The following is a 15554-nucleotide window of genomic DNA, read 5'->3' as shown; positions in this document are numbered from 1 at the left end:
CTAGGATGAGATGGCAGCTACTGCTCTTGACTTTAATATATCACCTGATTGAGTGAGGCATGATAAATCGGTGAAATCGGACATGGTAAAAAACAATAAATGGAGATCAAGGGAGATCGTCTCCACTGCTTGGCAATTGCTTTTCACAATGGAAGATAGTTGGTTGTGCAGATGGATTCCTCCTTTCGCAGCTTGGGACATTGCTGCAAGAGTTCCTCTGGCATTGTGTTGTGCTCAATCTCATTTAGTTGCCTCATGAATGGTCAATCATTCCAGGCTATGGTCAGAATTGGGGATGGTCACTGATAATTATGGAGGACACCCCGGTGCAAGGCTAGGGTTATTATGCAGGCCTTACCGCGGGTCTCCGGTGGCCACCGCCTTCGCCCCGCCACGCTGCCACGGGCGCCACCCCTCCTCCAACGCGGGCGGGCAGGGCCAGGGCCAGGGCCAGGACGACCCTGCCTCCCGGGGGCAGCACGGCCGGGTTGGAGGCGACTGGAGGCCGGGTCTCCCGGGCCAGGACAGAAGCCTCGCCGGCGCCCCGGGGAGACTCGAGCCGGCAGCCTGGGGCCCGTACCCGGGGCCTGAGGAGCAACAGCAGCCGGCGGACGGCACTCCCCTCCCCGCCCGTGGGGCTGCGGACCACCACCCGGAGAGAACCGCCCCGGTCTCGACCATCCCCCCAAGTCATGGGATCAGTCGCAGGACTACCCCCGCCCCCACGATGTCTCCACTGTCTTGTGTGCATGCCACAAGTACAGTCTGCAAGTCGTTGGTTCCAGTGGCTTAGGGCTTGTCTACCTAGCATGTGAAGCCTGGGTTTGGCGGATTGCGCGGAGGAAACCACCAGAAGGTTCAACGGGCAGAAAGACAATCCCAGCAAAGCGTCGTGGAGCGCAAACAGGGCAGAGTGAGATACGTAGGACACTACTGACCATCCACTGCATCCTGACCCGTCCCCAGCCATCTCGACTATGTCTTGCTGCTGGAACCCGATAGGCCAGGACGAGAGAGTGAGGCCGACGATCTGCGCAACTCCCCCTCACTTAAATCCAAGTCAAGCGCAAGTCATGACTTCAACCTCGGCCAGCATACCGCGGCTGGCGGGGATCCCAATCAGCGGTCGAAATAATAAGATTGAAAGTGAAGTCATGGTCATCTTCGAACCCGAAGGACTTACAACAACATTATGCAGAAGTAAACTGAGGAAGAGCCATAAAACCATCGGCCCACTGCCTGCTCTGATAGATGTTAATGATCCCATGCAACTGTTTCGAACCAGAGTAGCAAAGTTATCTCCAGGAAACTGGCCAAGATTTTTATCCATCAGCACCAAAATAGAGCAATGAGTGTATTATTACATTCGTATATACAAAGCTTCCCTTGCACAAGTTGGCTGCTGTGTTATCACATTGACTTATCACAAAGGTTCTTTAATGACTTAAAGCATCTGGGATTCATTCAGATCACACAATCTGCTATATAATTAGTCCTTTATTCTTTCACCCGGTATGCTGAAGCTGAAGCTGAAACCATAGCTCAACATCGCTCTGTTTCGAGTATATCTGAAGGATAAAACTATTTAGTTAGTTTGTTTAGTTTATTGTCACGTGTACCGAGGTACAGTGAAAAAGTTTTTTGTTGTATGCTACCCAGTCAATGGAAAGACTATACATGATTGCAATCAAGCCATCCAAAGTGTACAGATGCAGGATAAAGGGAATAACGTTTAATGCAAGATAAAGTCCGATTAAAAGTAGTCCAAGGGTCTTCAATGAGGTAGAAGAAGGGTCTCGACCCGAAACGTCACCCATTCCCTCTCTCCTAGATGCTGCCTGACCTGCTGAGTTACTCCAGCATTTTGTGATACCTTCGATTTGTACCAGCATCTGCAGTTAGTTTCCTACACTTCAATGAGGTAGATGGTGTGTCAGGACCGCTCTAGTTGGTGATAGGATGGTTCAGTTGCCTGATAACAGCTGGGAAAAAAACTGTCCCTGAATCTGAATGTATTCATTTTCACACTTCTGTACCTATTGTCTGAAGGGAGACGGGAGAAGAGGGAGTGTCTGGGGTGAAATTATGCTGGTAGCCTTGCCGAGGCAGCATGAACTGTAAATGGAGTCAATGGAAGGGAGGTTGGTTTGCGTGATGGTCTGGGCTGTGACCACAATTCTCTGTAATTTCTTGCGGTCTTGGATGAGGCTGTTTCTAAACCATGCGGTGATGCATCCTGATAAAATGCTTTTTACATGGCATCTGTAGAAGTTGTAAGATTTGAGAAGTTTTCCCTCATTCTACAATCAACAAAACCAAAGAGCTGCAGTTTGGACATTTTATACGGGACTGGGGCTGATAGCAGAGAAAGGCTGCGGTCAGTTTTTAACAAGGGATGTCACAATCAGTGGGTCCCAAGATGGCCGCGGGACCTCGTGACCAGCCACAAAAGCGAAACCCCACAGCCCAGTCTCTAGGTTTCTGCGAAGTCACGGCCAGAACAATAGATGGATATTGGTCGTGCAGAAACCCGCGAAACCAGGTCGAAATCCAGACACTGGGGCGCTGACATCAGCATACTCACAATGCCCCAAGCCGACCTACACAGTTAATCTCGTTAAGGGGGCACAATAGCCCATAGAAACCTACCTGGCCGGTGTTGGGAAACCAGTTAAACCCATCACCTCTTGAGCATGTACCCCAATCCTGCACATCCTGGACATAGTTTAGTGTAGAGGGGAGGGTGGTTTTTATTAACGTGGGTGTAAGTGAATATGTGCTGGCCAATTTTACGATGTGTCGTACGTTCCCCATCTTACACTCAAGTATTGTATCATAGTTATTGCGTTTATGATTCAGAAACAAGAACTGTAATTATGCATATGTCTTATAAAACTGTGTCAAAGTATTCATGTACCATAGTCCCAACCGCTCAATAAAAGCTTTTCCGTTTAAACCCTGGTCTTCAAATCTGGTCTGGTTGAATTTTCTGCACTATCAACACTCCTGCATCTAAGTCCAGTGTCTAGAACCGTAGGGGGTGAGTGGGTCGAGCCACTCACGGGGAACCAGTGTGCGCGGCCTGGTCGAGGGACCAGAGCAAGGCACAGGGACCTTAGGTCGGGCGAAAGCTCGGCGCAGAAACCCCTTACAGATTATGGCGACCACGAAGGGACACTGGCAGCAGGACGATAAGGTGCCAGAAAAAGATTTGAAGACTAGGGACGTAATGGATGAGCGCATGTTTTTAGCAAGGTCAATATTACCAAACAGTGGATTTGTGATTTATTGGAGGACAAGCGCCCACTGGACGCAGCGATCCGGTGGACGGCCAGCAAAGCCCATAAGAAATCTGTGGAGAAGGCGGTCTGGCTGACATGTTACAGAAAGCAGGTCCAGCTCTTGGACCGCGTGATTGTGGCGCAGGCAGCCCAGATCAGGGACCTTCTTGAGGAGGTAGAGGAGAAGGTCGCGGGTGGGTACCGTTTGATTGAGGCTCTGGACTCCTTAAACCAGGAGCGCCGGGTCGTGACCAACCGCCACAAGGCCAGGGTAGAGCTGATGGAGTGCCAGATCACTGAGGCCATGCTCAGTGAGGGCAAGCTCAGGGAGCAGTGCGCTTCCCTGAGCCGCCAGCTGGAGGCCCAGGAAGAGAACCTCAAGGGGGTTAGGGCAGCCTACAAAATGGCTTTGGAGGACAGGTCGGAAGGGGCCGACCACGGGGCCTGCCTGCAGGAGATAGAGGGTCTGCGGAGTGCTTTAAATAAAGCAAGCGGGCTGGTCTATCTAATGAACCCCCCAGCGAGCCAGTCGCTGGCGGTTGCGAAGGTCCCGGTTCCGGTCCCCAGAAAGACTGTGGTGGCTTCGGCCCCCAGACTCCACGATCCCCCTAGCTACGAGGCATCCTGGGAAAGGGGTAGTGTAGGGGAGAGAGAGGCGGGGGAGCTCCCGGTCGAGGACTCGGCACCGGCGCCCATGTGCCCGGTCCTGGAAACCAGACGGGGACCCACCGCGCCGAATGGGGACGCCGGACCCATTCAAAGCGAGATCGTGGTGCCCCACAGATCCCAGCAGTTAAGGGCCATGATCGGGCATGTAAAGAAATTGTCCGAATCAGGGGACCCTTCGCTGCATTTTAGGGAGATAGAGCAAACCGCGGCAATCAACGGTTGCGACGAGGGAGAACGGGCAAAAATGTTGCTGTTCTCCCTGGACAGCTTTAGAAGGATGAGAGGAGATCTTATCGAAACGTATAAGATTATTAAGGGGTTGGACACGTTAGAGGCAGGAAACATGTTCCCAATGTTGGGGGAGTCCAGAACAAGGGGCCACAGTTTAAGAATAGGGGGTAGGCCATTTAGAACGGAGATGAGGAAAAACATTTTCAATCAGAGAGTTGTGAATCTGTGGAATTCTCTGCTTCAGAAGGCAGTGGAGGCCAATTTTCTGAATGCATTCAAGAGAGAGCTGGATAGAGCTCTTAAGGATAGCAGAGTCAGGGGGTATGGGGAGAAGGCAGGAACGGGGTACTGATTGAGAATAATCAGCCATGATCACATTGAATGGCGGTGCTGACTCGAAGGGCCGAATGGCCTCCTCCTGCACCTATTGTCTATTGTCTATTGTGTGCAATTCTATTAAAATATAAATTATTTTAATCTTTTGTTTGAACGTTACAATTTCAATTTGTAATAGAGAACAATTTTATTGGCATAATTCATGGAAAATAAAGTAATAACATTGCCAGGTCATCACAGATGTATTAGGATTGTTGACTGTCCTATCCAGATAGGCACAAAGGTCCCTCTATTTTGCAGCATCTCCGATTTCACTCTGTGTGTCAGGGATCATTCTTCATGAATACCGCAAAGAAAGGTGGAGAAGAAATTGCCATTGCCTTGACCAATGCTCACCCCGCAGTCTACTGCACAAATGCCAGATTTGGTCAGTTTTCACATGATTGTTTGTAAGTCGTTGCCGAGGGCAAATGGTTTTGCATCGGCTGCTAAGATCTATTGCAGCTGCTGAGTTGTCCTGAAGCTGGACAAAAGTGGGTGGTGTTGTAGATGGTGAAGAAAATGGAGTCAAAAACTGCAGCAGGATCTTGATTGGTTGGGCAGATGGGCTGAGGAATGGTTGATGGAATTTAATACAGAGAAATGTGAGGTGTTTCATTTTTGGTTCACTAACATGGGCAGGACCTACATAGACAATGGTACGGCTCTGGGGAGTGTTGTAGAGCCGAGGGATCTAGGAGTGTAGGTACATCGGTCCTTGAGATAAGCGTCACAGGAAGATAGGGTGGTCAAAAAGGCTTTGTCACATTGGCATTCATCAGTCAGAGTAGTGAATACAGATGTTGGAAGGTCATGTTGCAGTTATGTAAGATGTGAGGCCACATTTAGAGTCTTGTGTTCAATTGTGGGCATAAATATTATAGGAAAGATGTTGTCAAGCTGGAAAGGATGCAGAGAAGATCTACAAGGATGTTGTCAGGACTCGAGGGCCTGAGCTATAGGGAGAGGTTGAGCAGGCTAGGACTCTATGCCTTGGAGCACAGGAGGATGAGGGATGATCATATAGAGGTGTACAAAATCATGAGGAATAGATTGGGTAAACGCAGCACGGCCGGGTTGGAGGCGACTGGAGGCCGGGTCTCCCGGGCCAGGACAGAAGCCTCGCCGGCGCCCCGGGGAGACTCGAGCCGGCGGCCTGGGGCCCGTACCCGGGGCCTGAGGAGCAGCAGCAGCCGGCGGACGGCGCTCCCCTCCCCGCCCGTGGGGCTGCGGACCACCACCCGGAGAGAACCGCCCCGGTCTCGACCATCCCCCCAAGCCATGGGATCAGTCGCAGGACTACCCCCGCCCCCATGATGTCTCCACTGTCTTGTGTGCATGCCACAAGTACAGTCTGCAAGTCGTTGGTTCCAGTGGCTTAGGGCTTGTCTACCTAGCATGTGAAGCCTGGGTTTGGCGGATTGCGCGGAGGAAACCACCAGAAGGTTCAACGGGCAGAAAGACAATCCCAGCAAAGCGTCGTGGAGCGCAAACAGGGCAGAGTGAGATACGTAGGACACTACTGACCATCCACTGCATCCTGACCCGTCCCCAGCCATCTCGACTATGTCTTGCTGCTGGAACCCGATAGGCCAGGACGAGAGAGTGAGGCCGACGATCTGCGCAACTCCCCCTCACTTAAATCCAAGTCAAGCGCAAGTCATGACTTCAACCTCGGCCAGCATACCGCGGCTGGCGGGGATCCCAATCAGCGGTCGAAATAATAAGATTGAAAGTGAAGTCATGGTCATCTTCGAACCCGAAGGACGAACAACAACATTATGCAGAAGTAAACTGAGGAAGAGCCATAAAACCATCGGCCCACTGCCTGCTCTGATAGATGTTAATGATCCCATGCAACTGTTTCGAACCAGAGTAGCAAAGTTTCCTCCAGGAAACTGGCCAAGATTTTTATCCGTCAGCACCAAAATAGAGCAATGAGTGTATTATTACATTCGTATATACAAAGCTTCCCTTGCACAAGTTGGCTGCTGTGTTATCACATTGACTTATCACAAAGGTTCTTTAATGACTTAAAGCATCTGGGATTCATTCAGATCACACAATCTGCTATATAATTAGTTCTTTATTCTTTCACCCGGTATGCTGAAGCTGAAACCATAGCTCAACATCGCTCTGTTTCGAATATATCCGAAGGATAAAACTATTTAGTTAGTTTGTTTAGTTTATTGTCACGTGTACCGAGGTACAGTGAAAAAGTTTTTTGTTGTATGCTACCCAGTCAATGGAAAGACTATACATGATTGCAATCAAGCCATCCAAAGTGTACAGATGCAGGATAAAGGGAATAACGTTTAATGCAAGATAAAGTCCGATTAAAAGTAGTCCAAGGGTCTTCAATGAGGTAGAAGGGTCTTGACCCGAAACGTCACCCATTCCCTCTCTCCTAGATGCTGCCTGACCTGCTGAGTTACTCCAGCATTTTGTGATACCTTCGATTTGTACCAGCATCTGCAGTTATTTTCCTACACTTCAATGAGGTAGATGGTGTGTCAGGACCGCTCTAGTTGGTGATAGGATGGTTCAGTTGCCTGATAACAGCTGGGAAAAAACTGTCCCTGAATTTGAATGTATTCATTTTCACACTTCTGTACCTATTGTCTGAAGGGAGACGGGAGAAGAGGGAGTGTCTGGGGTGAAATTATGCTGGTAGCCTTGCCGAGGCAGCATGAACTGTAAATGGAGTCAATGGAAGGGAGGTTGGTTTGCGTGATGGTCTGGGCTGTGACCACAATTCTCTGCAATTTCTTGCGGTCTTGGATGAAGCTGTTTCTAAACCATGTGGTGATGCATCCTGATAAAATGCTTTTTACACGGCATCTGTAGAAGTTGGTGAGAGTTGTTGAAGACGTGCCGAACTTCCTAAGCCTTCCAAGGAAGTAGAGGCATTGGTGTGCTTTCTTGGCGATTGCTTCGATATGGCTGGTCCAGGTTGCTGGTGATCTTTACTCCTCAGAACTTGAACCTATTTTGTTGTTCACCGTAAACCGGCCAGAATTAAACAATTGAGTGTTTCAGTCACGAGCGTTTTCTTTCTTTCTCAGTCTAATATTGCATCAAATACTTGGAAAAACTAAGCAGTGCCAAACTTCTTAATTAACAATCTAATTTTCCAGCAATTAACTTAGTTCTTTTAAGTGCAGTTAAGTGTGTTGCTTTTGGCTGCAAGCCTTAACTGAAAAACAATCCCACAAAAGTTTGCTTTTATTTTAAACGTATCACATCAGCTCAGCTTTAGATAGAAATCTATTTGTAGCCTAAGCATGATAAGGGTCTGTGTTGGAAAAACTGACAGGAAACCAAGTGTTTAGCTGTGAAACAGAGATGTCGTTGCAGGGTGATATATTTCTGCACAAAGCTATTCAAATTAAATTTAAAATAATTGATCATTTGGATTTTTTCCATTATGTTTATGACCTCTGACACTTATCTGGCAAGCTTATGGCTGATTTTGATGGTTCTGTTGCTGAAATGTCTTACTGGTGGATAACTGGTGGAAGTGGGAAAATTATACTCTTTATGCCTTTAATGAAACCATTTTAACGTGTAACTTCAAATATAATGAGCATTTTAAATAGGAGAGTGCTCAAGTTTTTTTTAGGAAAAGCTGTGAATTTGCCACTTTATATCTGAAGGCACAGATGGTGTTTAACCAGCTGAAAGTCACAACATTAGAAAACCAGAAGCCTTTAGGTCACACATTCCAAGAAAGATTTATCACCTCCATGTGTGCAAAGGGTTAAGATTTCTAGAAGTTAAAATTTAGTTCTTTTGGAATTCCTATTTAAATTTGGAATTGCCATTTAATTATTAGAATAGAATTAGCATTTTCTTTTTCATTTTCCTTTATCCCTTTTTCAGTTCGCTGGTGATGGGGGCCATTTATTGATTTGGCAGTGAAGATGGCTATCAAGAATTATAGTGGGATTTTGATCAGCTGGAAAAGTGGTCTGAGGAGTGTTTCATTTGGATAATTGGGAGGTGTTGGAATTTGGGAAGTCAATCCAGGGCTGGACCTTGAGAGAGGACAGTGCAGTGTTGTAGAGCAGAGAGATCATGTACAAGTCCACATTTCCCTGAAAGTGTCTTTGCATTTAAATACGGTGGCTTTTGGCGTGCTGGCCTTCATACAGCGTGGAAACAGACCCAACTTGTCCACGCTGACCTACATGCCCCAACTACACTAGTCCCACTGCCTGCATTTGGCCCATATCCCTCTAAACCTATTCTATCCATGTACTTTTAAAAGTCCAAATGTCTTTTAAAAATTGTGATATTACCTGCCTCAACTACCTCCTCCGGCAGCTCATTCCATATGCCTACAACCGTTTGTGTGTAAAAAAGGCAATTTGGATTCAGACAATGAATTAAGGGATGATACAATAAAGCTATCTATCATCCGATTGATGCTGGTAGATGCACGGATGCTAGATCTTCTGATGAGGGAATTAAGAACAAGGAAAAATTGTTAACTTTGGAGCCAGGCCATTTAGAAACAAAATTGCAAGCTATTGTTCACACAAATTATAATCAAATTCAAACCTCCTTCTGCAAAAGGCTGAGGACACATACAAGACATTAGTGACGTCACACTTGGAGTACTGTGTTCAAATTTGGTCGCTCTGCCATTGGAAAGATGTTAAGCTAGAAAGAGTGCAAAGAAGATTTACAAGGAAGTTGCCAGGATTTGAGGGCCTGAACTACAGGGAGAGGTTGGACAGGCTAGGACTTTATTCTTCGGAGCGTAGGAGCTCCGAAGAATAATCTTCGAGTGATCTTTTAGAGGTGTATAAAATCATGAGGGGAGTAGATAGGGTAAATGCCCAGAGTCCTTTGCCCAGAGTAGGGGAATCAAGAACCAGAGGACAGAGGTTTGAGTGTGGAAAGATTTAATAAGAACCTGAGGGACAATTTTTTCACACAGAGGATGATGGGTATATGAAACGTGGTGCAAGGGGAGGTAGTTGAGGAAGGTACAAAACCAATATTTAAAAGACATTTATACAAGTATTACATGTATATGGATAGGAACGGTTTAGAGGTTAATGGACCAAGTGCAGGCAGGTAAGACTACTGTAGATGGGGCATCTCAGTCGGCATGGGCAAGTTGGGCCGAAGGACCCGTTTCCGTTCTGTATCACCCTATGACTATACAACTCTTATGACTTCATTTGTACCATACGTGTCTGTGATCAGTAGGCGTTATTCGTATGGGACTGAAGTAGGTAATAGATCACCAATCTAGTTCATATGTAAATGGCAGAGTAACTAGTATTGTCCAATCATATTCCTATATTCCTAGTTAGCCCCAAATTACATCTTCTCCACAGTCAGTGGCTGCTGCTAAAGCTATACCTTCAGTTAACTATTTCAACCCAATAATCTCAATTTTCGGGCTTCTGTGCAAATAAATTTTAACAAGGGTACAAAGAGCTCCAGGTTCACATCTGCAAACCTTCAAAGACAGCAGGATAGGTTTAAAAAAAAATAAAACTGGAGGCAGAGAATGCAAAAACAAAGAGATTATGTAAAACCTTTACAAATCCGTGCGCAGGTCACAGTTGGAATTCTGTGTCCAATTCTGGGCAAAGCTTTAAACAAGTTGGCACAGATTTATTCTTAAACAAAAGGTGCAGTAATAATCTGGAATGCACAGACTGAAAAATTAGATTAAATGGTGATGTTCTCAAGGATCTGGATGTACATTAGTTTTTTGCCCAGAAAAGAAAGGGTGATGGGATGGGGCACGTGCTCCAGACTGGTATTCAGAGTGTATGAAAGCCATCCTTTACCCACCTCTAACATTCTGATTTATATTTAGTCCTATTGCTACAGATATCGGTGTGCTGCTCGAAGTCAGAACACTCCAGACAGCTCTGCTTCCAACCTGGGTTTCCGCTGTGCTGCCGACCATTTGCCAGACTACCTGAAGTGATTTCTTTCCGGAGAACTGTCAGGAATCCAAAGATCAAACATAAATAATAGCTCTCCCATAACTGAAAATGTACAAAATACGTGTCGAACGGATCTGCTTTTAAAGAAGCCAGCAGCCAAAACTTACTGGATGACCCATAAACTGATCCCGGCCACTGATCTTTCTGATTAGATGTTTTACATTTAAAATATACAGTGCCAATAACATTAGTCACCAGCTTCAATCACTCTGGAATTCTCTCAAGTACGATTCTGCCTTTATTAATGTTGCAATAAAATAAACCAACTGGCTCAGAATCATGATCACAGATCCCAATATGGAATAGCACAGTGAATTAATTTTGAGCCATTTTTGGCCCAAACTTTTATAATGTAGATAGAGGCAAAGATGTCTGCTCTTCATTTCACCCTGAGATCAAATATTCCGGTGGAGATCTCTTGGCAATCTGGTGAAGGGTCTAAACCTGAAATGTCACCTATTCCTTTTCTCCAGAGATACTGCCTGGCCCGCTGAGTTACTCCAGCGTCTTGTGTCTATTTTTGGTCGTCTTGATGGTTTTACAACTGGTAAATCTAAACAACACAAGATTAGATCTGATGTATTGCCTTAGCGTGTTTCAAAGCTTCTCCCAGCCCAAGAATAATGTTTTAAGTGTAGTCTCTTGTAATGCAGGAAAAATGCCACAGTAAAATCGTACAAACGATTTGAGAGGTGAGAGTCCCAGCACCGAGCCTGGGGTAATCATTGTCAAGGTGTTCTGGAGCCGTACGTTCCTACCCCCAGCCTCAGGCGACTAGGGTAAATGTATGGCAAGAACCATGTCCTCAGAGAGAACGTAGGGCAGAGCTTTAACATTAGACGAATAGTAAGCAATAAAGATATTTGCTTGCCGTATAAAACAAAAGGCGATGAGTACCTCACTGATAGTTTCACTAGTGATACAATAATTTCAAGATAAGCAGGAATACTTCCTAGTTACTATCTTTAATATATTTTATGGAAGGCTTAATCATCAAATAAGTAATTATGTACAATGCACCGAAGGAGAAAACAGAATCTGGGCAATGTATTTTCTCTGCTATCCGAGGGATTTATCATCTTAATAAACTATGTGAATAAAGGGGGAATGGAGCAGCAGGCAGTTCTAAAAATACAAGGATTGCCTTAAGATCCACAAATGATCTCATCAGGACTGGACTAGACTGCTAATATCAGCCAGAAAACATAAGTAACCCTTTGAATGATACACTGCTCCACTTATTTTAAGAGGTTCAAAACACTTTTTTTTTAACACATTCTTCCTTTCCACCATTGTTCAATTCGACCACTACTAAGACCCTGTGAGTGCTCCTCACTAAGTATTGATGAGAAAGTATGGTTAGAAAATAGCTAATTTCTCTGTGAATTATAACCAATAACCCTCCCGGCCACTGTAAAATCTTGACATGAGGTCACTGCAGCTGTTTTGGTCAGCTGGATGGCTCAGTAGCGCAGCAGTAGAGTTGCTGCCTTACAGCACCAGATATCCAGGTTCGATCCTGACTAGGTTGCCGTCTGTACGAAGTTTGTACGTTCACCCTGTGACCACGTGGGTTTTCTCCTGGTGCTCCAGTTTCTTTCTATAATTTTACCGAAGTCAATCAACCTACAAAGACGTACAGGTTTGCAGGTTGATTGGCTTTGGTAAAATTGTCCACAGCACATAGGACAGAGCTAGTGTACAGGGATTGCTGGTCAGCGCGAACTCACTGCGCTGAAGGGCCTGTTTCCGCACTATCTCTGAAGTCTAAAATCTAAAGTTAGATTCATCATTTGGGCGAAGCTATTCTAAAATTATCTGATTTTCCTGAAATGTGCTAATAAATCTTAACCAGAGATATGTTAGACTGTGGGTAACTGTGTTAGACTCTGTGTTTTATTGGCTAGTTCATTTCCTTTAGACAAACAGAGCCCGTTGCCTTCCCTTAAAATCACCAGGTCTAAGATTTTTTATTGTTTTTGTCGCTCAGATGCTGAACTTCAGACAATTAATCCTTCAGAGTTCTGAACCTGACTTCATTTGTAAAGCATAAAATAAACAAAAATATCTTCACACTTAGTGCTCACTTTCGCAAGACAGATAAAATGATCCATGTACGGAACATAAAGTCATTCACTACAACTGGTCATTCAGCTCATTGTATTCATATCAGTTCCTTCTAAGCAAACAATTCAGTCCTATTTCCTTGATTTTTCTCCGCTGATGTACAATGTTACCTCAAGGGCTATTCAATTCTCTTTCGAAAACCTTGAATGAATCTTCCTACTTTCCTTGCAAGTGAAGTGCACAACATAACCTGCTTCTGCATAAACAGGTTTTATCTCCCACTGCCTCTCCCCCATCTCGCCCAGCCCAAGGGGTTTTGTTCATTAGTTTGAATTGTTATCTCTTCATTGTCAAACAATCCACTGAAAGGAACAGTTCTATATTTACTCTATCTGATCCCACCATAATCTTACACACAGCCATCAAAATTCATCTCAAAACTTCCTTACTCTAAGGAAAACTGCTCAGCATCTCCACTGTATCATTCTACCTGAAACTCCTAATCCTTGGAATAATTTCTTGAGATTTTTTTTCCAAACTTTTGAGGACCTTCACATCCTTCTTAAAGTGTGGTGATCAGAATTAGATGCAGTATTTTAATCTATGTTTATAAAAGTCCATCATAACCAGGGCCGTCTTAACGCATGGGCCTGATGGGCACTTGCCCGGGGGCCCCACGAGCATAGGGGCCCCATGCTGATCTGTGTATGTTACGTGCCTTGCAATAAATAAATACTACTTTAAAAATCTAGGTTCAATAAGTGCTTTTTTCACAACATTTTCGGTCTGTTTCGCAACAATTAGCTCCCTAAGTGCTTCTCACAGCGATCTGTAAGTGCTTTTCGCAACAATGTAGCACCCTAAGTCCATCGCTAAGTGCTTTTCAGTATGTGCTTTTCGCCGGCACGACAGGTAGGGAAAGGGGGGTGGGGGAGAGTAATGGTAGGGGCCCCAGTACACTGCTTTGCCCGGGGGCCCATAATGCTGTAAAAACGGCCCTGATCATAACCTCCCTATTGCTGTATTCAGGGTCTCAGAATCCCATGTGCTTTACTAATTGCTCACTCAGCATGCCCTGGCATTTTCTTACATAAAGGTCGCTCCATTCATACACACCCTGTGGAGCTGTGCCCTTAAGTTAATATTTACTCTCCTCGTTCTTGCAGCCAGTCTATCATTTCTCACTCTGTAGAAGATCACCCCCAGTCTCACATCTAATGGTATGCAAACCATGATTTTAACAAATGGGTCCACCACAGACCAATAATGTCAGTACAGACCACTATCAAGCAAGGCTTCATTATCACTCCAACACGTTTCTCAGTCTTCCCCACCACAAAACTACACTTCATTTCCAAATGCAGTCTAGCTAATCTATAGGACAAATAGGAAACTACTCTAGACTTTAGACTTTAGAGATACAGTGCAGAACCAGGCCCTTCAGCTCACTGATCTGCGCCAACCAGCGATCACCTCGTATTCTAGCACTATCTAACACACTAGGAATAATTTACAATTTTATTTTACTTAAGCCAATTAACCAACGAACCTGTACATCTTTGGAATGTGGGAAGAAACCGGAGCACCCAAGAAAAACCCATGCAGTCCCAGGGAGAATATACAGACTATACAGATAACACCCGTTGTCAGAATCGAACCCAGGTCTCTGACACTGTCAGGCAGCAAATCTACCACTGCGCCGAGCTAACCTCCATAATCAAGGTCACTCCATCCTCAATCAGATCATGGACATGTAGGTAGCACTTGCAAAATGCCCATGTTTGCAGGCTGAGTTCCAAGTCATTCTTGGCTTATTTACTGCAGTGTTGTACACTAAACATCTGTAAAGCAAATGTCCTCAACCAACCTGCATTCAAGATACACCACTACCTACCGTCAATAAAGGTCCCAATGTGACCCTGGAAAGTGTGAATCACTTCATACCCAAGGAGCCACCATTCAATTAAGGAACTTCACCATCACCTTCATCACCATATCCAACTCATTGATATCATTAAAAAGTAGTGATCCGAGCACTGATTTCTGGAGAAGTTCACCATTCTCCAATCTATACAACCTTCTGCCAAAACTTGGTTTTCTGCTCCCAAGCCTATTGATTTACATGGCTACTAACTTGCGATTGGATATTTCACTTGGGCAGCTTACAACCCAGTGGTATGAGTATTGATTTCTCCAATTTCAGGTAACCCTTGCATTCCCTCTTTCTCTGTCCCTCCCCCCCCCCCCCCCCCCAATCACACCACCCCCCTCCCGCCCTGCTAGTCGTCTTGCTATTTTCACTGTTTGTATCCCTTCATTAACACCTCTTCCACAGCCAACAATGGACCATTGTGGGCTCCACATTTCCTGAGTCATCGGTGCCGGCTCTGATCTGTTCTATACCTTTTCATACCCTCTCCCCGACTCAATCTGAAAAAGGGTCTCGACTTGAAACATCACCTGTTCCTTTTCTTCAGAGATGCTGCCTGACCCACGGAGTTACTCCAGTATCTTGTGTCTATCTTCGGGCTAGAGGATTTTGCAGGTTAAAGTTTAAAATAATAACATCGTTTTTTATGGTGCCATATGAATGAATGTACAAAATTAAAGGGTTGTGGAATAATCAAGAGCCAATAATGCTCAATTGTCACCAAGAAGCCACCAGCCATTTCTGCAGACTCGGCAATGATAAATGCTACCACATCACAGGGCAAGCACAGAATGTACATCAGTGGCCAACTGGAACCTGAAACATGCAAGTTTATGGCAATGGTGAATTTTACCACTCATGGCAGAAGGAGCACAGAAAAATTCCTAACACGCTCTTCCTCCCAATAGCACTTCCTAACTTCACCAGCGATTGAACAGGTGGTTAGGTGCAGGGCTGCTCAATTGTTCAGCTGCAGATGCCTCCACCAGATATTCTTGTTTCCTTTCATGTGTGTCCATTACTTCT

General features: G+C 45.4%; 1 protein-coding gene across 1 annotated transcript in view; it reads left to right on the top strand.

The window, feature by feature from the left end:
* sumf1 (sulfatase modifying factor 1) overlaps positions 1-14770 on the top strand; it is a 101937-nt gene extending 87167 nt beyond the window's left edge. Inside the window, exon 9 of the mRNA XM_078414443.1 lies at positions 10399-14770. Within this exon, the coding sequence (XP_078270569.1) occupies positions 10399-10512 (114 nt within the window). The 3' untranslated portion in view covers positions 10513-14770. The remainder of the gene's footprint in view (positions 1-10398) is intronic.
* Positions 14771-15554: the final 784 nt, after the last annotated feature.

This window comes from Rhinoraja longicauda, chromosome 17 (genome assembly GCF_053455715.1).
Source record: "Rhinoraja longicauda isolate Sanriku21f chromosome 17, sRhiLon1.1, whole genome shotgun sequence".
Taxonomy (NCBI): Eukaryota; Metazoa; Chordata; class Chondrichthyes; order Rajiformes; family Arhynchobatidae; genus Rhinoraja; species Rhinoraja longicauda.
The sequence above is the reverse complement of the archived record's forward strand: the minus strand, read 5'-3'. Positions and strand labels throughout refer to the sequence as shown.